The sequence below is a fragment of the Mesocricetus auratus genome, unplaced genomic scaffold (assembly GCF_017639785.1).
Source record: "Mesocricetus auratus isolate SY011 unplaced genomic scaffold, BCM_Maur_2.0 Super-Scaffold_100014, whole genome shotgun sequence".
Taxonomy (NCBI): Eukaryota; Metazoa; Chordata; class Mammalia; order Rodentia; family Cricetidae; genus Mesocricetus; species Mesocricetus auratus.
The window spans coordinates 63,481,353-63,507,042 of record NW_024429197.1 but is presented as its reverse complement, the minus strand read 5'-3'; the positions used below and the strand labels follow the sequence as shown (position 1 = coordinate 63,507,042).

The following is a 25,690-nucleotide window of genomic DNA, read 5'->3' as shown; positions in this document are numbered from 1 at the left end:
AACTAGTCCCAAATTTCAGATAGAAAGATGAAGAAGGTGTAGCAAGGAAATAGAACTAGAAAGGAAAAAAAGCAGTTGTTTTGGTACCTGAAAGAAATAGATTTCATATTAAAATTAGTAAAAAGACATGAAGATTGTCCTCTTCATACGGATGAAGAGAACAATCTGCATTGCAGATTGCAATTCTAAACATAGATGCCCTAAACACATCTCTCAGAAGAGAGTTGAGAAAATGTCGCACAGGAGGGAGATGTAGTCCCTGAGTGAAGAATGTGATGAGTGAAAAAAATCAGCATAGTTATAACCTGGGGTAGGCTCAGAGAGACAAAGCCATAGATCTACCAAGGAGATGCAGGTTCACGGCAGTGATTTCATTTTCTCCTGTCTCCCTCCAGCCTGCTCTCTTTTCCCCCACCCACAGCTCTGCAGCGTCTGCCAGTGTTTGTATTTTCTCATGTCTCCACCCAGTTCTTCTCCCCCAAACCAGTTGTTTCTTTTTTAATGGTTTTTCAAGACAGGGTTTCTCTGTGTAACAGTCCTGGCTCTCCAGGAACTCACTTTGTAGATCAGGCTGTCCTGAAAGTCACTGAGATCCACCTGCCTCTGCCTCCCAAGTGCTGTGATTAAAGTGTGTGCCACCACCTCCTAGCTGTTCCTTATTTATTTAATAAAGCAAATCAGTGTCAGAGGCTGACATTATACCCTACTGTTCATGCCTGTTAAGGCTGTGCGTACACTCTCCCTTACATCTTTTCTTTTTTAATGTTTCTTTTCTTTTTTTCCCATGTGCATGCATCCCTTTTACTGCCATATAGCCAAAGCCCAGTTCACCTTATTACAATATTTTAATACATTTGTTCATTCACTCTTTTTAATTTATCATTAATCAAAACCTATACATCTCACCCCTCTTTTTGCCTCCTTATTCTTATTCTTTTATATGGCTTTCTCCTCTTTCTCCCATCTAAAAACAAAATACTAATAGTCTCATTGATATAGCTTACTTCTGCTTCTCTTCACTATTCCACAAATATAAGTAGTAACTAAAATGTTACTGTATACACTATATTATTAAGGTCCCTTTACTCCTTAAATTAGGACTGTTTTATAGTCACTAGCTATTGTATTATATCAGTAGGAAATACTATAGAAAATAGTACTCAACCCATAGGGGGCAGACTAGAGATTGAGCCTTTTGCCTGGAGAAGAGTGAAACTTGAAAATATCACTACAACCATACTACAGCTGTCTGAGTTTGGGTTTTAATTGCTGTGAACAGACACCATTGCCATGGCATCTCTTATAAAGGAAAACATTTGGTTAGGGCTGGCTGACAGCTCAGAGGTTTAGTTCATTATTGTCATGTGGTGGTATGAAGTCAGACCTAGTGCTTGAGAAGGAACTGAGAGTTCTACGACTTGATTGGCAGGTAACAGAAAGAGATTGTGACACACTTCCTCCAACAAGGCCACACCTACTCCAACAAGGCCACACCTCCTAATATTGGCACTCTCTATTGGCCTATATGGGTCATTTTTATTCAAACCAGTACAAAAACCTTACCTGTTTTTCTCAATATTTGTTAGCTGCTATGAGTTTGTATGGCTGCTTCAGTTGCAGTGTTATTGTTGTACAAAACAGAAGAGATTCTTATTTTAATTTGAGACAGGGTCTCACTTTTACCTTAGGCTGGCCTCAAACTCTTCTACATCCTCTGGCTTCGGCTTTTAGACTCTAAAATTATAAGCATGTGGTTCTGTGGCACCATGCTTACATAATTCTGATTTGGTTTGATGTTTCCATTTCTGTGACTCAGACTCTGAGCCTTTTACATGCTAGGCAAGTATTCGACCACTTTAAAAACTGCATAGCTTGTGGACCCAGAAAGATGTGATTTAGAAACTTCTGGTTGCTAAGCTGTTTGACCCACTAGGTTATTTCACTTCTGTGCTCTGCCCAGTGGCAAAAATAAATAGAATATTTGACTTTTAAGAGAATTAGAATAAGGTATCTAAATGCTTGGTACATGGCAAATGACATATATTGACCATGTGTTTTATGTTGTTCTCACTGTGAATTTACACTATTGCTTTACAATTACTATGCTTTGACTAGATCCAGGTGAGTCATTAGAGGCACGTTTAGTGCCTGCAGAACATACAAATGTTTGTAACTTCTTTTAAAGGTAAGGGGGATGCTATTAAGAGTCCTTGATGATTTATAGAAAGCTAATCAATTCAGAAAACAAAGTGAGCTAGAGAGCAAAGTATAATTATCCTCGTTGTGTAGTTAATGGGTTACCTGTACCTCCTCTCAGCCTCATTGATGGTTAATCTTTGTGGAATATTATTATTTTAAATCCACCATAATAATTCTACAGTCTTTCTCAGGTAATGAGGGTAAGTTCCTTTTGGAATAAATTTTTATACAAGTAGCTGCATTTCCTAACTCTAATTTCTATTATTATGGTTTCATATGTTCATTGTACTATATCTCCCTCCATATTTTTATACTTTGTTTATATTTGTTTATACTGTGTAAAGATGTGTCATTGTAATTGGTTTAATAAAGAGCTGAATGTCCAATAGTTTAGGCAGGAAAGAATAGGCAGAACTTCTAGGGAACAAGAAGAACTCAGGATGAATCTAGACACACAAGAGATTTGCCAGTGATTTTGAAGAAGTGGAAATTATGATACAGAGGACAGAGGAGAAGTAATTGAGCCATGTGGCAGAATATAGATTAAGAAATATGGGTTAACTGGTACTAGGATAACTCCCAAGAATCCATAAGGAGGACCCCAACTAAGACTCCTAGCAATAGTAAAGAAGATGCCTGAACTGGCCTACTCTTGTAATCAGATTGGTGAATACCCAGACTATCATTATGGAGCCCTCCTACAGCAACTGGTGGAACCAGATGCAGAGATTCACAACCAAGAACCAGACCAAACTCCAGGAATCCAGGCGAAAAGAGGGAGAAGGGAACATACGATCTTAACACATGGAGGTCAAGATCATAATGGAGAAATCTGTAGAGACAGCTAAACCAAGCTGGTGGAAACTCATGAACTGTAGACCTACAACTGTGGAGACTACAGGGGACTGAACTAGGCCCTCCATATATGGAAGACAGTTGTGAAGCTTGGTCTATCTGAGGGGTCCCCAGCAGTAGGACCATGATACAAACTTGGTATATGAGCTAGTTTGTTGGAGCCCATTTCTTAGGGTAGGATGCTATACTCAGTGACAGTAGGACCATGATATAATCCCAGTACATGAGCTAGCTTGTTGAAGCCCATTCCCAATGGTAGGATGCCATGCTCAGTCTTAATGCATGGGAGAGGGGCCTGGTCATGCCCCAACCTATTGTACCAAACTATGTTGACTCTTCTGGGAGCCCTTACCCATGAGGAGGAGTGAGCTGGGGATAGGCTAGGGGAGAGGTGAGGTAGGGTGGGAAGAGGTAAGGGGGAGTAGGAAGAGATGAGGGGGAGTGGGAGGGGTGGGAGGGAGAACTGTGGTTGGAATGTAAAATGAAAAATGAAATTGGAAAAAATTAAAAAGAAAATAAAAAATCATGATACACACAGAGGGAAAAATGTGTTAATTTAAGTTACAAGAGCTAGTTGAGTAAAAGTTCAAGTTAAGGCCAAGCTTTCATAAGTAGTAAGTCTCTGCATCATTATTTGTTAGCTAGTGGCCCAAAGGAAAGTCTAACTGAAGCACCCTCCACCCTCTTCTCCTAATCTACACAAGGAAGCCAGATGATGTGTGTTAGAGATAAAGCATACCCTAGCCACCATCCCAACCAAAGAATTAGGCCACGCCTAGGCAATAGGTGATTGGTTTATATTTTGGGGTACTTGGTATTAGTATCTCTCTTAATGTAAGTAAACACAGCCCTGAGCTTTTTATGCAGGAAGTCAGATAATGAGCCTATTGCTGCCTTATTGATAATGTGGGGAAAATCTTGTCTGTATCAGAACAGTTTAGTTTTCCTACAAGCACCTTCAGGAGGACACAGACTGGAATAAGCTATGTGGATGGTGGCAGGAAGCCAGAAGGTATTATGTCCCACCACCTGCTCTTGCTATTGAAAGGCTGCTTCCTGCTGGTCTCCTCAGGATAATTGCTTCTCACATGCTCATCACTGAGGATAGAAAAGGAACCAAAGATTTAGGACATCCCTGAACACCACAGCATTTACTGCCAGCAGAAGTCCCTGTTTGTGGATGTGCCTGCTTAATAATTTTATGTTGTTTTTTAAGACCAACAGGTTCAGCTATCATTATTTCAGAAGCTGGGGAGATCACTCAGTGGCTTACAATGCTTGTTGCTCTTGCAGAGGACCCGAATTTGATTTCCAACACCCACACTGAGCAGCTCATACCTGTCCATATCTGCAGCTTGACGTCACCCTAAGCCCTCTTGCTGCCTCTGCAGATACTTGAACTCACATAAACATACACACAGAGACATATGCACATACACATAACTTAAAAATAAAAAAGTATTTTAAAAATTACAACTTCTTGTGTGCCTTATGGGATATGTACAGATGACTTACACTGGAGTCACGTGGCACAGAGCCCTGTCATCACCTCTTTAAAGCTGGGTATGTTCTTAAGAGGTCCAGGTGTAGCTCAGAGAATTAACTAACGTTGCCACATTTGAGGATGCTATAACAAAACTTCAGCAGGCAGAAGAACTTGGAGTTTAACCATAATTATTGCTCACAATGGGCAGTCTACCTACATCTGAAGCCCTTCTGAGGGGGGAGAGGAAGAAGTGGAAGTTACCCAACATACCCTGTTGTCATTGATTTTACAGGAAGGGGAGGAATATACAAATTAGTTATTCTGTTTGAAGCAGAGCACAATTATAGTAACAAGGGATGTAGATTGAAAATGCAATTTTAACCCAATTTGAGTCAGAAAAAACCAAAATACTCAAAGTAGGGTTTTTTTCTCACTTTGTTGGAGAAGAACCTGGAGAGGAAACAGAGAAATGAATTTTGAACAATATCATTGGATAAAAAAGAAACAGTTGGAGGTTTACAGCAGCCATGAACATAATATCTCACTAAGAACAGGGGACTCAGAAGTTTTGAAATAGTTTTCGAGTTATATTTTAAGTCAAGCTTGGAAGAGGTCACCATGGCTACGGAAGTACAGCTTGAAGAAATACAAACAGTGTAATCAGGCAGTGACCACCGCAAGGGGGCTTTTAAGTTGACCTTAAATCAGCAGAGTATTTCCAAAATTGAATTGTAGTTGCTTTATATGAATGAAGCAGGACAAGGAGTTAATTCCTGTGAGTTATCCTGCTGTGTAACCAACTTCTTTATGATTTATTGACTTAGAACATCCAATATTAACTTTATGTATCATAGGATATATACAAGCTTGAGGATTGAGCTGGGCAGGTGCTCAGCAGGTGACTGGTGTAAACTGGAAAAAAATCTAATAAACTTTTTCACCTTCATCTTGACAGGTTTTAGTGCCTTGGTTGAAGGAAGGGGCAGAAGGTGTAGGGGGAGTGCTTCTGTCCATTTAGTTTCAGGGTATCTAAAGTCATGACGTGACTAGATAGATCTCCACATATAGTCCTCATGTAGATAGGGCCAATCACCAAATGAGCTGTATAGAAACTGAGCAGCTCCACTGTGAATATATTGTTGGGAAAGTCTATTTAGCGTAATTAAAGCAGTAAGACACTGTAAATGTTTGAAAATTTGAGTCAGAAGCTAAATAAGAAGTTTAGACCTCAGATAAAATTGTTTGTAGCCACTAAAAGATTTTATTTCTTCAAACACTAGGATTTGATTGTGGAGTTATGGAGGAGAATCAGAAAGCTAAGGGACACTCATAGTTTAAGGTATGACCTAGAAAAAGAAATGAGGAAGACCCAAGTAGAGCAGACAGGAAAAAATGAGGGAGACAAGGTTAGCTCTAGATTTAGCATAGAGGAGACTTGACAGGTTCAAGGGTCATGGCTTAAAAATTTACCATATAGCAATAGAAAGACTGTTCATGTCAGTTGCCTGCTGAACATCCTTGATCAGATTCATTAACATTCTATCCCTCTGTTTCTTTATCTTATGACAAATTATACCTATATTTTTAATTGAATCATACATATCATCCTTCTTATATAACTGATTTGATAGGCCATGGTTAAAAGACTATAAATAGTCCCATGGGAATATCCGACCTTGTAACAGTTCAATACTAATGCTATTGGATTTACATGGCATGATATCTAATGTCATGCACTGATAAATCATAAGCTTGAATGAATTCCACAAGTTCCCTTATAATGAAAGCCTTTGGACTCCATCCCTAAGACTGGGTTCACATTGGATGCAACAACAAGCAAAAAGGACTTTTTTCTTTGTGTTCTGAGGGTGAACGAATGAACTATCACTACATGCTTTTGTAAATCAGTCTCTTCATTGTTCTTTTCTATTTTTCCTGTCCTAGTTATAATTCTTCCTAGCTTCAGTTTTGTTGTAGTCTCAAAACTCTTTTTATAGTTTTGATAAGAAAAAAATTACAAGAGTTACCTCTCATTGGTCACAATATATTCCTAAAGTAAGCGATAGGGAGCTGAGCCATTACTATGGCAACACAAAGTCTCAAAGTTACAGGAGTAAGACTGTGACCAGAGGACAGGAGCATAGTGCCATAGTGCCCAGAGATAAGCTTTGAGACATAGGTCTTTTGTCAGCTAGATTTGGCAAGCAAAGAATTCACATGCTTTTCTTGTGGCGCTTTGTGTAGTGACCTTGCCAGACATGTCGCACCTGCTGAGCAGCCTGCATCCAAGAATGTAGCGAGGTGGTCGGGATAGATGACACAGAGACCGGTCGGTTGCGTAAAGAAAACTTTATGCTCCCCAAGTCGGCTTAGGAGAGCTCCCAAGAAAAAACGCTTCCCTTTTTAAAGACTTCTGCCATCCATACACACACAGTTCTCCAACAGAGCTCTCACACACCTCTCACAGCTCTCACAGACTTCTCACCCTCCTGGCTGGTCGTTAAATCTCCAGCACCAGAATCAGGGAAAAACAGCAGGGAGCAGGAAGAAGCATCTATCTGTAGGGGGGATCAAAGTCATGGTGTTTCAGTGAGCGAGCCCTTATCGGAGCCCTACCAAGAGCTTTATGGCACTGAATTGTTTTCAGTAAACATTATCTCACAGCTGCCTGCTCCCAGGCTGATGGAGGGGTGGGTTTCCAGCCAGGGTCTGTGATCCCCACAAGACACCTGCAGATCTGACTTTGTACATAGCTGTAAAGCCCTAAACTTATGGCCTATATATAAAAATCCTTTAGCCTAGTGTGAACTTGCTCTGAGATGGAAGTAAGCTAATTGTTAGCCTGAATGAAAGAGTAAAGCAGGTTTTTAAGTGTTCACAGTCTTCATGGGACAAGTAGATCCAGTTATGAAGCATGTCCCAGTATATTATAGGTAAATGAAAAGTCATCTTCCTGATCACTCACAGATATATGTGCCCATAATATTGAGATGTAATCAGGAGATTGCACATAAACATCAAATGAGATTACACACTACAGTGCAGGTATTGCAGCCAATCACAGGTACTTGTTTTTACAAAGTATTATATTCATATTATAACTGTTTAATTTTTAGTGTATATAAGGAATTATTGACTATACAATAGGAGCTGTCATGAAAAAATGTTTTCATAAGTTAAATTTTAATGCAATTACTACTACTTATTAGCATATTATCTATGGCTGATTTTCTACTTGAAAAAGAGTTAGTAGTGTGACAGAGGCCATACTGGCCTCAAAGCCTAAAATACCTACTTTGTCTCACCTACTAGCATGCATTGTAAGGATGTAGGGATGTCCAGCATTGTACGTAGCAGCACAAAGATAGAATATGAAGATGGTGAATATTTGGATGGAGGTTTATGCTTTTTTAGCTTACCCGCCACCTCTTTCAGTTAGTACAATTGTCACTCCTATTTAAGCTATCCAAAATTCTAGAATACAAAATCAATTAGGGATACAAAAGTAAAAACTACTACATCAAAGCAGTTAAGTTTTTCTTCTGTGGAGGACTTCCAAACAAATGGACAGTAATCGTCAGTATCCTTGCTATGTAAGTTGTCATTTGTTTTTGTGCCATACATTTTACTGAAATGACTGCAGTACCAAAAGGTACTTGTAGGTAGATGACAGGAAGCTCTCTGTTGCTTTACCATCCAGAACTCTGTCAAGGCCATATTCACTCAGATATTTTTTTTTTTTTTTGCTTTCCAGCAGAAACCAAGGGGTCCTTAAATGGAATACTTTATCCCTGTAATACCAGAACTTGATTACTTTGAACTTTGTCCTGGTGTATAAGAATCAGGCATTTTTAAGGCCATGATGGGTACTGTTTAGTTATTTGGATCTTGTTACTATTAAGTGGAAATGTATCTGCTTTGAAAGATACATTCATTGTTTTTTAAAGAATGAAGAATGGTTGAATATATTTCTCTGGTTGCGCATTTCTTTTCATTTAAAGCACTAAGATGTTTGAGAAAGATAATAGGAGTGTAACTTATTCTGTAATCATAAGCTAAATTCATGTCAACAGAAACCAAACATTTCAGGATAAATAAGTGTTTTATTATTTATTATAAGAGCTTTTTTTAAAGTGTCTACCAGTCATTTTAGACTCCTCTATTGAGAATTCTCTATTTAGTTCTGTAGCCCACTTTTTAACTGGATTGTTTGATGTTTTGGAAACTAGCTTTTTGAGTTCTTTGTAAATTTTGGAGATCAGCACTCTGTCAGATATGGGGTTGGTGAATATCTTTTCCCATTCTATGGGCTGTAAACATCCTTAGCCATCAGGGAAATGCAAATCAAAGCAACTCTGAGATACCATCTTACTCCTTTCAGAATGGCTAAAATCAAAAACACCAGTGATAGTGTGGAGAAAGGGGAACACTCCTCCACTGCTGCTGGGAATGCCGACTTGTACAGCCATTTTGGAAATCAGTATGGACACTCCTCAGGAAAATGGGAATCACAAGACCCAGCAATTCCACTCTTAGGCATATACCCAAAAGATGCTCATTTATACAACAAGGACATCTGTTCAACTATGTTCATAGCAGCATTATTTGTAATAGCTAGAACCTGGAAGCAACCTAAATCCCCCTCAAATGAAGAGTGGATAGAGAAAATGTGGTACATTTAGACAATGGAGTATTACTCAGCGGGACAAAAAAAAACAATAGAATCTTGAAATTCGCAGACAAATGGATGGGGTATAAGAAACCATCCTGAGTGAGGTAGCCCAGTCACAAAAAGACAAACATAGTATGTACTCACTCATATATGGATTTTAGACATAGAGCAAAGCATTACCAACCCACAATCCACACCGCCAGAGAAGCAAGGAAACAAGGAGGACCCTAAGTGAGTCTTACATGGTACTCCAGAGAAGGGGAAAGGGACAAGATCTCCTGAACAAATTGGGAGCATGGGAGGAGGTGAGAGGGAACTAGGAGAAAGATAAGGTGAGAAGAGGAGGGGAGAGGAGGACATGGGTCAGGAAGATTGAGTCAGGGGAATAGAGGAGAGGAATATAAGAGATACCATAATAGAGGGAGACTATATAGGCTTAAAGAGAAATCTGGAACTAGGGAAATGTCCAGAGATCTACAAGGATGATATCAACTAACAATCTAAGCAATAGTGGAGAGGGTACCTTAAATGCCCTTCCCTTTTAATGAGATTGATGACTACTTTATATGCCATCCTAAAGCCTTCATCCAGTAGCCGATGGAAGCAGAAGCAGACACCCACAGCTAAGCACTGAACTGAACCCCTGGAATCCAGTGTCAGAGAGGGAGAAGTAATGAGCAAAGAGGTCAAGACCAGGCTGGTGAAACCCACAGAAACATCTGGCCTGAACAAAGAGGAGCTCATGGACCCCAGACTGATAGCTGGGAAACCAGCATAGGACTGATCCAGATCTCCTGAATGTGGGTGTCAGTGTGGAGGTCTAGGCAATCTATGGGGCATCTGGTAGTAGATCAGTATTTATCCCTAGCAGAAGACTGGACTTTGGGAGCCCATTCCACATAGAGGGATACTCTCTCAGCCTAGACACACAGGGGAGACCCTAGGCCCTGACCCAAATGATATGATAGACTTTTAATATCCCCCATGGAAGGCCTCACCCTTCCTGGGAAGCAAAAAGGGGATGGGATGGGCGGAAGGAGAGGAAAAACTGAGGTAGAAGCCATGGAAGATCACTGCTTATTGGCTTCCTGTCTAAGCTCTTGTTAAACTACCTGGTTTATACATCCCAGGACCACATGACTAGAAATGGCAATGCCCGCAATGACTGAGCCCTTCTGCATCAATCATTAATGAGGAAACGCCAAACAGACTTGCCTACAGGTCAATCTGATGAAAGCATTTTACCACTTATGGTTCCTTTTTCCAGTGACTCTACCTAGTGTCAATATGACAAAAAAAAAAAAAAAAACTAACAAGGACAATTCCTTAGAGGATCTCATCTGCTTCTAATGCCCTCCTCGTACTTTCTAGTAGCACTAATCAATACTCCATGTTTCCCCTTGCTCCTTCAGTATGGCTTTTTTTTCCCTCTTTAGTATGTCTTATAGAATAAGTGATGGGACATTAGCTTCTGTACATATTAAGACCTTTATTCTGCAAGAGAACTGGGAAAATAAAATGTTCAGCAATAGTACACCAGCCATGAATTCACATTTCAGGTTAGCAAATTTTTCTTTATGCCTTAAGGAATACCAGGTTTTAGTTACAAAATAGAATTTCTTCTTTTTAAAACTAAAATGACATAAATTCTAGGTAGCAAATGAACTTAGAATAGGAAAAGTATCTGAGCCTTATATCTCTCTTCCAAGTACATCACATAATGGTGTTATAGTCTTATACCTCTAGATCTCTAGTAAAAATAGAAGTTGCTGGCATGCTTCAGTGCTGACTTTATTGGCTACCTCTTAACTCTAATGGAAAGAACAGGAAATGAAAGGAAACAAAAGAAGAAAATGGAGAGGCAAAGGGCTGAAAGCTGCCTGGCAAATGCATAAATAATGTCCTTATGTAGAGGAGAATGAAAAGTGATACAGGAAGAGGAAAGAGATCAATAACAAAAACGAATTTACTGAAAGCTACCATTCTACCAGCCAAGGAGAAAGATTGTGACCCTGAGTGCTGAGATGAGCCACGCATCTTCCTGTTGTGTGGAAAATCCTTCACGCAAAGCAAAAATTATGTGAAATCCACTTTCATTCCCTAAGTAGAGCTTAGTTTTTTTTCATTTATTTTTAATTACTCATATAATGTACTAATATATGGAAAATTATTAAGTTGAAATATCTCAGATAAATGAAACACAAAATGCTGAAATTCTAAATTCCATTAGTCAACACCCCTAAATTTCTATCTATTACCCATACTATGTACTGGTATCACTTTAGTGGTATTGCTTCTAAACATTAAAGAATAGTTTTAGATGACACATTTGTTTTTCAAATGTGTTGTAGTGTTTTGTACTTTTTGTTTTCAAAACAAATGTTAACTATGATATTCAATTTTTCTATAGTTTTCTCAATTATCGTATAGTTTACTGTCTTAGTCATTATTAAATTATTGCCTATAGACTGAAGAACAGTTCCATATAGTAAGCAAGAGTCAAATATAAAGATTATAATAACTAACAGCAGAGCTGCACCTTGGAGCATTTTGTACATAAGTTTTAATAAGAAAAATGCTATTTTCATTTAATTCTAAACACAAGTACTTTATAATGGCAAGTTTGTACTTCTTGGGTACTCTTAGGATCCTACCAAACATCAAATTCCTTGTGTGTTCTTTGACTAATTTTGGATATTATCTTCCTTTTATCACAACATGAAAACTGAATTTGCAAAAGACAATGACATCAAAAGCAGTCAAGCACAAACTAATGTTAGAACTATGAACTCTCTGGAATGGTGGCTGTGGTATTGACAGATGTTTGCTATGGCTATATTCCCCTGGGTGGCTTTCTGCCACTACAGTTATAAATTTTGCAGTTTACTTTTTCATCCTACATTATGCCTAAAAGTTTTGTATATGTTACACATAAAACTCTATCTCATATAAAACACTCATTTTTAATCATTCAGAATATTACCAAACTACAGTTTACTTACTTATTTTCCTTCACTGTTACTTGTAAGATTTTACTATTTCATATAAAATTGCAATGAAAATCTTTGCTATGCATTTCTTTGTTTACATACATGAATTACAGAATAAAGAAATTGCTTGGTTACTGTTTTAACTACTATTAAGAGATTAAACTTAGACCTTTTTGAAAACTTGGTTTCCTATAATCCTTTGAAACACGATTTTTACTAGGTTATTTTTCCTAGGTCTCTCTGCCTTGTGATTATCAGCTTGGGAAAAAATAGTTCCCCCCCCCAAAAAAAAGTGACTATTAGTCATGTTGTATAAGTAAAGGAGATATACAGACACTGAAAGGAAAGAAAATGCGAACTGATAGGAAACTGTGAGGTGTATTTCTTAGAGCAATGAAGAAACTAGCTCATTTAGAATAAATAATTTATGTAGGACACAGATGGTAAGTACCTTGAAGGCATTCCTTAAATATTTCCTATCCCTTTCCTTGGCAGACATAGCCAATCCCAAATGACATTCATTCTCTTTGAGCCTTCCTCCAGTACTAGCACCATCCTCACAGTACATGATAGGCAACAGATACATTGATTCCCCGAATCAGAGTGATTTTAAAGAAATGGCTTCAAATTGAGCAAAGGACAGGTGAGGACTTTAAAGGATGCTTAACAAGGAGAACCTGAAAATGATATTTACATTTCAGGCTAGCAAAATGACTAGCAAGTATCTTCATAAAACAATAATATGTGTGGGTCCCTGATTATTCTTACTTTTTTATCCTGAACATAATTTTAAATTAACCTGTTTATTTATTCCAAAGTTATTTAATTACAATGTGATCTGCTTATTATTCACCTCCGGGAAACCCACTGAAAGATAGGGCCTATCAGCTAAATTATGCATACCAAATAAAAACAATAACGGCAGTGATAAACCCTTGTGGATTTTACACTGCAGCTGTGAGAACCATATTTATTATCTTTATAATAACGTCAAGTCTTTGAAATATCCTAATGTTGATGCTAGGTCAATTTTCACTTTATATTTGTGGAATCTGAGATGAAGAGAATACTTTTGCATGAGGTTCTGCAGATGCTTAATGATAAGATGAGCTATCTTTCTGTTTTTGTTTTGTTTTTGTTTTGTAAATATAGTTTGGTAAGGTTTTTAAAAACAACCTGATATAATTTTGGTCAAAAAAAAAAAAAGAAGCTTGCTCTTTAGAAGATGAAGGGCCAGACCCTTACTCAGCCCACTGCTTTGGCAGCCATAACAGACTGCAGAAAAGACCCAGTTAGACACAGGCCCCTGAATCAGCAACAAGTGCTGAGCTCCTGACCTTGCCCTCTTTGTGGCAAGGAACCAATCAGAAGTTAGCTGGCAAGCTCTAGATGTGCTTTACTGATAACAGTGGTATACAGAGCATAGCAACCACCCTGGGAGGGCCTCTAGGCATAGCAATCACCCTGGGAGAGCCTCTAGGTATAGCAACCTCACCGAAGCTACAATTGACCAATCAACACAGGACAGGTTGTCCAAGTCCAGTGGTGCACCAATCCTGAGACTGTTGCTAATAAACTAGCAGGACTTCCCCCATATTCCCCTTGCTCAACTCCATTATATTCCCTGCCCCACTGCTGCCTGCGGTCTCTGCCTGCTTCACCCGCTGTGTCAGATAGACTGTGGAACCGCGTTAACTCGTGAAATTAAAGACTATATTCTTTTGCATTGGATCGGATCTCTTGGTAATTTTGGGGTTCAGAGTTTGGGCACAACAAAGAAGCTTACATATGCAAGGTTTCTTGGAGAAGTTTTCCATAATATTGAAGTAGTTAAGAGCCCTTACTGCTTTCTGAACACTTTAAGATGAGATTGGAAACTACTGATTTGGCCACTCAGTTTTCCAGTTCCTGAGAAAATAAAAAATATTCATCAAAGAAAATACTGCTTTGTCATGCAAACTCATCAGTGAGAGGCTGCAAAGGTGCTAAATTCTCTGGAATTCCATGGTAGTTTTGCTAGGTAACCTTAGGTAAATCTTTTCAGATTAAGAGCCACAGACTTCTAATTGGCAAATGTGTAGTTGTGAGAACTAAATAAACTACACTACATAAGAAGGAAATTTTGAAGTGTACCTGGTATTCAGCAAGAAATAGATGCATGCTAACTTTAATTTTATGAGCATGAATGTACATTAAACAATAAGTATAATGCAGAGGCTTGAGTTTTATAGGAATACACAATGTGAAGGGGAGCACACCAGAAATGACCCCTCAGAAAGACTGTGTATACAGTTGAAGTTTTTATTACAACTAGGTGCAATTACATTCAAGTATTTGGGGCCTGGACTTAGGCCTAATTGTTTAGAGCTAGGGGCTTTTAAAGGCAAAATCCACATCCTGGTTATCTCACTTAGCAGCTGCAGGGGAGGTTTTGAACAATCAAGCAGATAAACAGAAACTAAGAAAAGCAGTTAGCTAAAGGGGGAGATTTGCACAGACAATTTAACAAAGCTAAGATAATTTAGCAAGGGCAGCTTGACCTCAGGTTCCTAGAATGGAGCTAGGTAGTTTTCCATGGGTTTCTTCATCAAGAAGATAAGATTCCAGTTAAACATGAAATGACCTCAGGAAGAATACATGTCGGAGAACACTAGAATGCAAGATACACTTCAAAATAGGAGGTAGAGTGAAGTATAAAATTCTGCTCTTTCCTTTCTAGTATGGAGCAATCAGGTGCACATAAAATAGACTTCCTGAATTCATGACGTTGTTGACACAGAAACACAAGTCTCACCACAAAGGGAGTAAGTGATAGTTTATTTTGGAACCAAATATAAATGACCATGACCCAAGAACACAGATTTAGCTTACTCAAATCCTGTGTTCCAATAACAAAGCAATTTCATTAAGTATTTATAATAACAGAACAAAGAACGTCGTAAACCAAAACACTTTTCAATACTTTGATGGAAACATCAGAGAGGTTGGGTCACAGCAAAACAGAGAGAACTCTGCTGCAACACATATGTGATTCCTGACAGCATTCTTAGTCCTTTGACTGGTGGAAAATGGGGTTTTGCTAAGCTAAAGCAGTCATAAGTTCTTTACCTATTAGTCACAGGATGTTAGATCCAACAAAGAAATGGAAATGGGATAGCCATTTAGAATGCTAAAGATGGCCTTCAGTAAATTTTATTTAGCCTCTGGACCTGTAACATTCCAAACTCTCCTCAATATTTAAAGTTCTAATACCCTAATCAGCCTTGCTGAAGGCTTCAGTTTGTAGGTAGAGCTTTTTTTTCTGTGAATTTCCTTTCACAATATATACTGTTGATGCAAAAACCATAGTCTCATCTCAAAGAGAAGAAATAGTTTACCCTGGAGCAATGTTGAGTGACTATGGCTGGGGAACACATATTTAGGTTACCCCAAATTCCATGTTCCAAGGTGGGATAAGTTTCATGAAGTTTTTATAGTTTTATATAACAAAGAAGATCACAAAGTAAGGTAGGCTTAAAACTGTTGTATTGGAACTGATGGAGGTGACATGAAAATCAAAGGAAGAAGACAGGCATTTCCAGAAGCAGAAATGTTCTTTGAATCAGAACAACTGAAAGGTATTAGTAACTCTGCAGGAGTGGTGTCTCATATGTGTGTAACAAAGTAGGAGTTGGAGTTTTATAGGGCGGAAAGGGAGTGATAGATTGGGAATGAACATGACGACTAGGAAGAAAGGGAGATCATAACTCCAACCTAGACAGAAGGAGACTGCCCTTATGTTAGAACAATGCAGGGCAACAACCTCTCTGTGGGAATGGAGGTTGAGCCCTCAGTGAGATTTGGGCAGGTGAAAGTCGGGGAGTTGAGAGTAGCGATGCTTCAGGTATTGAATCTGGGCTCTCTGCAGTTTTTCTGAGAACATGTAGGATGCATAGTTCCAGCAGGCTCTGAGCAAGCACAATGTTGCTAATCAGTGTTAGGAAGCAGAACTGAGTATTTCTGAGTCAAACTATGATTATCCCAACATATCCCAACTCTGAGGGGATATAAAATTGGGCTGAAGAAGGTTCAAGACAGGGATTTTATAGGTTGGTCTTCATTTATTTGTATTTTTGTTTGTTTGTTTGTTTGTTTAGAGGAAGGGTGCTTCCTGCTGAGTTAGGGAAATGATCAAGGGTTTGGGGGTGAAGGAGTTGAGGTGACCCATAGAGGTGGTCACTATGCTAAGTAGTGGTTGATATCCTTCTCACCTGAAGAACTCTTTGACTCTTTGGTAATGAAAGTTTGTAATCTTTGTTGGAGAAACTTGGTGAAGCAACTGAGAATGTAGAATCAAATAATAAAATTACCAATATCTTGGCTATTTTGCGTCCATGAGTGATGCAAGTATCCTTCCAGAAGATTTTTTTTCTAGTCAGATCTAGTTCTCTTAAAAATTTGGAGTACTGCAGTCAAAGAATTTAGTTGATCCTGAAAGATATTAACTGATCTGAAATGTCTTTAAAGATTTCTGAGAGATGGTGAAACAGAGAGGCTAACTGACACAGGGGAGGCTTCAAGGCAGCTGTTTCAGCTCTTGAGTTTTGGGTATTGAAAACTACCTACAGTGGCAAGACAAGTGGGTGAGCTGGATTGTCCATTAGTCCTTTTTGAAGTTATCAAATATACTTTTAGAGGTTTGGGGGGATCTCTCTTAACTGCTTTGAGCTGACAAAAAGGGGCCATGTAGAAAGTGTTGTGCCCACTTGGAGAGGATCCCAAGGTAGAATTAATTGGCATATCTGTGGTCTGGGATTCCACGACCGGAGCACATCCTACGATTGTGGGCTAAGGGAGTAGCTGCCGATGCTGTTGCAGCTGCTCATGGGTCTGAGCTTCTGATCACGTCACCCTCCCCCTCCCCCACTTAATTGGAGACTTTTATTCTCCTTATTACGTTTCATCAGAAAGGGCAACAGTTAGAGTACCCTAGAGAAAGGCAATAATAAAACTTAACAGATGGCAAAGATCTAGAACAGAAGACAGCAATGAGATAACATGTATTCTTAGAGTGTGTTGTGTGAGAAAGGTAGCATCTATAACATGCAAAAGATGAGACTGTTGGAACTATTATAATTCCTACTCAGATCATAGTTAAGATTGTGTGTGTGTGTGTGTGTGTGTGTGTGTGTGTGTGTGTGTGTGTGTGTGTAATCAGGAAGAGGACTATTTAGTGACCAGTGGTTGTCCAAATTTTATGTGATTTAATATAACATATGAGGACTGCAGTCCCTTGAATTGTTGAAGAAACATACCAACCATTTTGAACTTGGCTATGCTTTCCTGGTTTTATTCTATCTGTCTATCTATCTGTCTATCTATCTATCTATCTATCTATCTATCTATCTATCTATCTGTGTATCTACTTCCAGGTCTCCTGGGCTCCTTAGTTTATACTTTCTGTTTTTGTGCTGGTAAGACCAATTGAGGATTCGTTCCTTAAGGGTCACTTGGGTTTATAAGGAATCTCTGACTCATTGAGCCTTTTTTTTTTACCAGTTGTCCATCTGTGTGATGACAAAATCATCAAAGTTTTTGATTAGCCTGGCTATGGCTTACCCTGGAAGCACTGAGGTAATCTTTCCTCTGTGCTAACCCTCTTCTGTGTAGACTAGACACTGGTTAGACTTCATTGAGTCAGTTCTTCATGGCCTTTCTGAATAAGAGAATGAGTGAGAATATCCTAGGAATGACCCACAGTCCCCTGGGACCTCATTGATCTTAGAAATGAAAATATCTTCCCTTTTATTTCCTCTGACCACATTAGACTAGCCGCCAAGTGTGGATATTAAACACACAGAAAGTTAGTTACACCAGTTAGGTACTTCTCACTCCTGTTTAATATTTTGATAGCTGAATATGTCTAAATAGACTTGGATTGATTCAACATGCATTTTAGCTATTTTGTAACTGTTGATCTTAGAGCTTAGAAACTTTGATACACACACACATACATATACATTTAAATTTTTTTTCTTAATACCATCAGACATAGTAGCATTTTAAAAATGAGTTAATATCTATTTTGAGAATTTTCTTCCTTGGGTAGGGGGAGATTAAACAATGTCTACTCCTGTTGAGTGTAGGCTGTTTGTGGTTTTTCTGAGAATATTTAGGGGCTAGGAATTCCCGTAGTATCTAAGCAAGTAGAATGTCCCTGACCAGAGTTTGGGGAGTGAAGCCTAACATCTCTGGGTCAAACTAAGTTTATCCCAATAGGTGAACTTTTGGTATGAAAGACTAGGTCAATTCTCCTGTAGTCTCAGAGTTGTAGATATCAGTTTGGCGTTGGGATTGTTGATCTCAACAGGAACTTCCACAAATGTTATCAGTCAAGTCAGCATGCCTGTGCAGTGTTTCTTGGTTGTCCTGAGGCTTTTATATCATTAACTCTTCAAAAATCCATTCGTGGGTACATCAGAGAAACAGGTATAGTGAGATAAGGGAAGTTTTTCTATAGGTCCGACATGCTACCTGATGCGATTCTTAGCTTTTGGATTGGTGAAAGCTAGTTGTCTGTTAATAGATTCTAAAAGGTTTCTATTCATTACTCACAAAAAATCTTAATTCAGACACAGTAGTGGGCAAGGAATGACTATTCTTGGGGGCTAGAAGTAGCGCAATTTAAGATAATTGGCCTCTGCCCATGGCCTCTAATCTCCCCACAGTAACACAGTTTTAATCAATCAGTTTCTGCAGGCAGTTTCTTTTCAGGAGTTTTCATTCATGCCAACAATTTCTGTTTTGTTTTTGTTTTCTCCCTAGCACTGGCTAGACCCTAACAAGTCCATCTTCAAGCAAATGAAATGTAAGTGTCAAACTATGGTTTTACTTCTGCTGCAAAATATTAAAAAAGAAATGTTGCTTTCTAGCAGAGCAGCTTCTCTCTGGAGAGAAGGCAGAGGAAAGATACATGGGGGAATGACAGGGGCTCTCTCTTTGAGAGCTGTGAATCCTCTCCCCTTTTTCCTCTGCCCTCGGCTCTCTCCTCAGGCATCAGTTAAATTGCCTGCAGTGCCTCTCCTTTCTGCCCTGTTTGCTCTCGTATTTCTTGTTGCACTAGGAGCTTTGAAATGATACGGTTAAATATTCATTAACCGCAAATACTTGCCTCCGCATCTTAAGGGTTGGCAGCATGGTTTAAGGGTTGCATGTGGTCTCAAGCGGGGATAAGAGAAGCGGGTGTGTTCCATAACTGAAATTACACTAACGGTTTCACTGGATAGTATTAATTCTTTTCTTTTCTCCCAACTCCGAAAAAGTAAGAAAATTAAAAATCTTTTCTTTCTCACAATAGCTTTTAAAGGCTGGTGACCTGAACATAATTTCTCTCTAAAATTTCTTTTTCTTACTATAGGCACTGTGAGGAAGGAGTAGACTTTTATTCTTAAATGACATGATTCTTTGTCTGAGTCCCCTCTTCTAGAATGTATCCAACCTGTTTTTACATATTATTTCAATGAGAACTTCTAACAGGGACCCCAAGAACCTATTGCCTTCTTTTAAAATATATGCCTCCCTGTGCTGGCTATTTTTTGTCAACTTTACACAAGCTAGGATCATCTGGAAAAGGGGGGCTGTAATTGGGGGAAATGCCTATTATCACTGGGCTGTAAGAATGTCTGTGGGACATTTTTTGATGAATCATTAATGAGGGAGAACCCAGCCTACTGTATAGGCCACCACCCTCTGCTGATAGTCCTAAGTTTATAAGAACGCAAACTGAGCAAGCTATAAAGAGCAAACAAATAAGTAGGGTTCCTCTATGACCCCCACTTCAGTCCCTACCTTGAATTCCTGCCCTGACTTCCCGTTAAGAAGGACTATAAACTATAAGCTGAAATCAATTCTTTCCTCCCCAAGTTGCTTTTGATCATGGTGTTGTTTCATAGCAATGGAAACCTAACTAAACCAAAACAGTCCCGGGATCACAAGATATTGCTTTGAAGACGTTGCCATGTCTGGGAACTTAATAGACTGCCATAAGAACTTAGAAGACGATGCTGAGAGAAGTGCAAATGATGGAAGGCTGGCTTTTGAAGTTTCAGAAGGAAGTTCGGGAGTCCCGCAAAGACTCTATTAACACTGTCTGGGTGATATTTTGAATGAAGAATCTGTGATCCTGGTCAGGTAGGGCTGAAAAAGCAGTTGTGTTTAAGAAAAGACTAGGATAACTGATGTAAAATATTTGCTTTACTGCAACACTGGAAGCTAGTTCCTGGGACTGAGAAATTAGCTATGGTTGAGAAGAAACACTGGGGTTACCTCGGGGGTACTTCCTTCAGGGTCAGCACACAGACTTGTGTTGCAGATGCAGCCAAGTTTGCATCTCATGCTGGCAGGGGAACTTTGTTTTACTGATTTGATGACTTGGGAGCTGCTGGACCGAAGGGAAATCATGGAGCACATCTGAGACTTGGTGACAGGAGGGGCAGTAGGTGGAGGTACAGGTGTAGCTGAAATGGAGACCTCAGGAATGAAGGGATCGTGGAAAAAGGCTGGGACGTGGCCCTGTAAGCACCTGAAAGAGGGCATTGGTAAATGTATAGCCCTGGGTGGAATGGAAACCCAAGGGTTGAAGGGGCCATGGAGAGAGAGGAATGGAGGCTTGCAACCATGTGGCAGGTCTGTTGAGAGGCCAGGAGGCCATTGGTTCTGAAGGTACAGCTTGTGGAGACCCAGAACATTGATGGTGCCAAATTGTAGGATGACCACTAGGGACAGCAGCAGCTGTGTAGTGGAGTCTGCATCTATGAAACAAGCCATGTGTGCCATGAAAGCCAGAGCCAGAGAAGCAGAACTGCTCAAGCCTTTTAAGGCCCAAAGCATGCATAATACTGCTGGATGATTGTTTTGCTTTTATGTGATGGTAACTGTGCTCTGGTTCTTCCTGATTAAAATGCTAAGTATGTAACTTAATTTTTACTTTACAGGATCCCGCAACTGAGAAACTAGACTCTTAAATAAAGAATATTTCAGAGACCGGAATGTTAAAGTATCTGAATTTGTAAGAATACTATGGGACTTTTAAAAGTATAATGTGTTTTGTATTGTGATATTAACATAAAATATTGGATAAACAAGGAGGTAGAGGTTCTGGTTTAATAGGGCTGTAGTTGTGTGTCAAGATGATAATGATCAATTGTGTTCATTGGTTGTCAACTTGACATGGATTATGGTCATCTGAGAAGGAACTGAAAATGCCTCCTCCAGGTTGGTCTGTAGATAGGTCTATAGGGCATTTTCTTGATTTTGATTGATGTGGGAGGACCAAGCCCATCATAGGAAGTGCCATCCTGGGCAAATGCTCCTGAGTTTTATAAGAAACATAAGTGACCAAAACAGGGAGAGCATGCCGATAAGAAGCTCTCATCCAGGGTTTCTGCCTCAGTTCCTTCCTCCAGGTTTCTGCCTTGAGTTTTGGACATGACTTCGCTCCCTGGTCGACTGTTGTCCAAAACTGTAAGATGAAGTAATCCTTTCTTGCCCAAGTTGGTTTTGGTCAGCATTTTATCATAGTAATAGAGGGCAAACTAGGACACTACCATATCAATTTTCCCAGGATTTGGTAAGGAATGTAATATATAATATTGTCATCAGAGATCAAATTTATGTGTGTCAAACCACTTGTGATTATTCAAGAAAACAGTCGTTTTTTTCTCAAATTTGAATTTTTCTGGGTAGGGCTTTTTAAAGTGAGAAGATAGAAAATGAATATATGCTGCTTACTAACAGCTGGCATATAAGTTCCTTAACTCCCCACTTTTACTTATCTTTCTCATCACACACATACACACACACACACACACACACACACACACACACACACACATACATTTACTTTACATCCTTCAGGATCAACTCTGGCCAGTGCAGGAAGGATGAGCTGTAAACATGCCCCAGTTTGCATTCTACAGCTGTAAATAACACAACCAAAAGTAGCCTGGGTGAACAGGATTTGGTTAACTTATAGTTGCACATCATAGTCCATCACTGAATGAAAGTCAGGCCAATAACTCAAGGCAGAAACTGAAGCAAAGGCCATGGAGGAAAGCTGTTTACCTGCTTGCTCCCCATGGCTTGTTCAGCCTGCTTTCTTAGGAAATCCAAGATCACCTGTAGCCAGTTTACAGAAGGTAATTTTTCAGTTGAGGTTCTTCTTTCTATATGACTCTGGCTTGTGTCAAGTTAGCGGAAAAAAAAAACTAATCAGGACTATTGGCCTCTTTTGTCAACTTGACACGCCAATGCAACACTATTAGACAATGTCTTTTCCTCTCTTGTATATCTCCAGGATCTCATAGTAACATCAGTCTCACAACATACAACATTCAAACTTTAAAAGATCACTGTTCTTTCAGAGTTTAGTGTCCATAAAATATCCAAAATCTCTTCACTGTGGCCTCCTGCAAAATCAAAACCAAGTTCAATAATTTCTTACTGTCAGAGAGAAGAACCAGGACACAGTCATAATCAGATCAAAGCAAAGCCAGACTCCAACAGTGAAAATAGCTCAGCGTCCAATTACCAGGATTAAGTCGCCATCTTCTTGACTGCAAATGACTTGAGCTCTGCCGTCTGCAGCACACACATTGGTTGCAATGTTTAGGCTAGCTCTACTCCATAAGTGCTGTGTCCTTGGTGGTCATCTCATGGTCTGGCGTCTGTAATATGCTGGCTCTCCACAGGCTACACCTTCACGAATGGCCTCCTGACCTCCCTTCAGGGACTCTCACCTTGTCACATAGTTCCAGTCCTCAGCTTCTTTTCATTAACCTTTCCATCCTGCTGTTCCCACCACAACTGAGCTGTACCAATTGTTTCCCCGGAACTTTCACAGTGTCAAGCTTCGGCTTCTGTCCATGACCCATGATTTCCAGATCCTACAAGCTTTCACACCACCCAAACCAGTAACGTGAAAGAGACTCTGAAACGCAAGCTTGAAATGCAATCTTAACTCCGACTCAGCATCCCCTCCCTTCGTGTGTGAGAAGAAAATTCCCAGATTTCAGCTTAACGAATGTCTCCATAATCATCATATTTCAGTCTTAGCTAACCAGCATCCACTGAACAAGTAAACCAAAAGTTTCAGTTCAGTGGTTGTTTTGTTTTGTTTGACTCTTTGGGTTTTCTGTTTGTTTGTTTGTTTTTTGTTTTTGTTTTTACTTCTTTATGTATTCTTGGTATAATCCTCAGTGAGATGTATAGAAGGCAAAGATTCCAATTCTATGGAACTCCTCTTCACCTATTTGACCCATTTGATTGTTTCTTTAGCTGCAGAGCTTTTTAATATTATGAAATTCCACTTGTCTAATTGTGACTTTAAATATTGTCCTAAAGTCCTCACTCAGAAAGTCCTTTCCTATTCCTATATCCCATAGGTGCTGCCTATGTCCCCTTCTAGCAGTTTCAGCTCTCAAATTTATGTCTTAGATCCACTTGAAGTTAGTTTTTGTACAAAATAAGAGATTCTGATCTAATTTATTCTCTTCCCTGTAGGCATCTGGTTTTCCCAGCATTATTTGTTGAACATGCTTTCATTTCTCCAGGATAAGTTTTTTGTCACCTTTGTCACATATGAAGTGGCAGAAGTTATATGTTCTAAAGACAAGGGCTTCAACTTTGTCTCATTGATATACATGTCTGTTTGTGTGCCAGTATAATTTTTCTTTTATTACCATGGCTCCTTACTTGAGACTTGGAATGGTAATTCTTTTTACTTAGGATTGTTTTGGCTATCTGCCAACTTTTGTGGTTTCATATGAATTTTGAGAGATGATAGTTATGACTATTATTTCTGTAAAGAATAAGATGGGAATTTTGATTGGGATTGCATTAAATTTGTCAATAACATTAGTAGAATAGTCATTTTCTCAATATTAATTCTACCAATACATGAGCATGGGGTGTTTTTCCATTTTCTGCTGTCTTTCTATAGAACTTTAAGGTTTTCACCTCTTTGGTTAGGTTTATTTCTTTATATATATATATATATATAAATTTTATCTAAATTAGAAACTATCTTATTTTACATATCAATCCCAGTTCCCTCTCCCTCCCATGCCCCCCATTGACCCTTTCATTCCATTCCCCATCTACTCCCCAGAGAGGGTGAGGCCTTCCATGAGGGATCATCAAAATCTGAAGTCATTTGGGGCAGGGCCTAGGCTCTCTCCTGTGTACCTAGGCTAAGAGAGTATCCCACCATGGGAAATGAGCTTCTGAAGTACTTTCATGAACTAGGGATACATCCTGGTTCCACTGCCAAGAGGTCCCATAGACTGCCCAGTGCTCCTAGCTGTCACCCACGTTCAGGGGGCCTGGTTTTGTCTGATGTTGGTTCTCCAGCTGTCAGACTGGGGTCCATGAGTTCCCACTTGCTCAGGTCAGTTGTTTCTGCAGGTTGTCCCAGCGTGGTCTTGACTCCTTTGTTGGTCACCCTTTCTCGAAAGCTGGTTTCCAGGAGTTTGGCTCAGTGCTTGACTGTGGATTTCTGCTTCTGCCATGGCATTTAAGGTAGTCATCATATTCTCATTATAGGGGATGAGCATTTAAGGTAGCTTCTCCACTATTGCTTAGATTCCTAGTTGGGGTCATCCTTGTGGATCTCTGTACAATTCCCTAGTGACAGATTTCTCTTTAAACCTATAGTGGCTCCCTCTATTGATGTGTCTCTTTTCTTGCTCTCCTCTATCCATCTCTCCACTCAATCTTCCTGATCCCTCAAGTTCTCCTCCCCATCCTCTTCTCCCCTCTTCTTTCTCCTACTTCCCTCCCCCTTACCCCCTCCCCTCATGCTCCCAGCTTGTTCAGGGGCTCTTGTCTTTTCCACTTCACTGGGGGACAGTGTATGTCTCTCCTACAGTCCTCCTTGTTTCCTTGCTTCTGTGGTAATCCTTTGCTCTATGTCTAATATCCATACCTGAGTGAGTACATACCATGTTTGTCTTTCTGTGACTGGGTTACCTCACTTGGGATGGTTTCTTCTGGTTTGATCCATTTCCCCACAAATTTCAAGATTCCATTGTTTTTTTCCTCTGAATAGCACTCCATTATGTAAATGTGCCACATTTTCTGTATCCATTGGTTGGTTGAGGGGCATCTAAGTTACTTCCAGGTTCTGGCTATTAAAAATAATGCTGCTATGAACATAGTTGAACAGATATCCTTGTTTATTAATAGTGCAATTCTTACAAGACAGAGGCAGACTTTGGCTTAGAGAAAGGGTGACTGGGTAGATCTGCTCCTCCCCTCAGATGTACTGAAAGATGGTGACTTTGGAGCTGTGTCTTTCTTTGTAGATCTCTAGCCTTGGTTTGAGTGTGATGAAATTAACTATGTGCTTCGACCAACTGTACAGAATAATAAGTCCAAATCATAGAAGATTATGGCTGCCCTTTGAGGACACCTTTTGTTACCACCTTTTTGGTAGTTTACCTCCAGTGAGGA

General features: G+C 39.5%; 1 protein-coding gene across 3 annotated transcripts in view; it reads left to right on the top strand.

Annotated features, from left to right (window-relative positions):
• The window catches only part of Frmd3 (FERM domain containing 3), a 178,450-nt gene that overhangs the window by 64,636 nt on the left and 88,124 nt on the right, over positions 1-25,690 (top strand). For 2 of the 3 annotated variants that reach the window (XM_040757303.1, XM_040757302.1), the window contains exon 3: positions 19,007-19,049. The exons of the other annotated variant lie outside the window; for it this stretch is intronic. In XM_040757303.1, the coding sequence (XP_040613237.1) occupies positions 19,007-19,049 (43 nt within the window). The remainder of the gene's footprint in view (positions 1-19,006; positions 19,050-25,690) is intronic. 3 annotated transcript variants of the gene reach the window in all.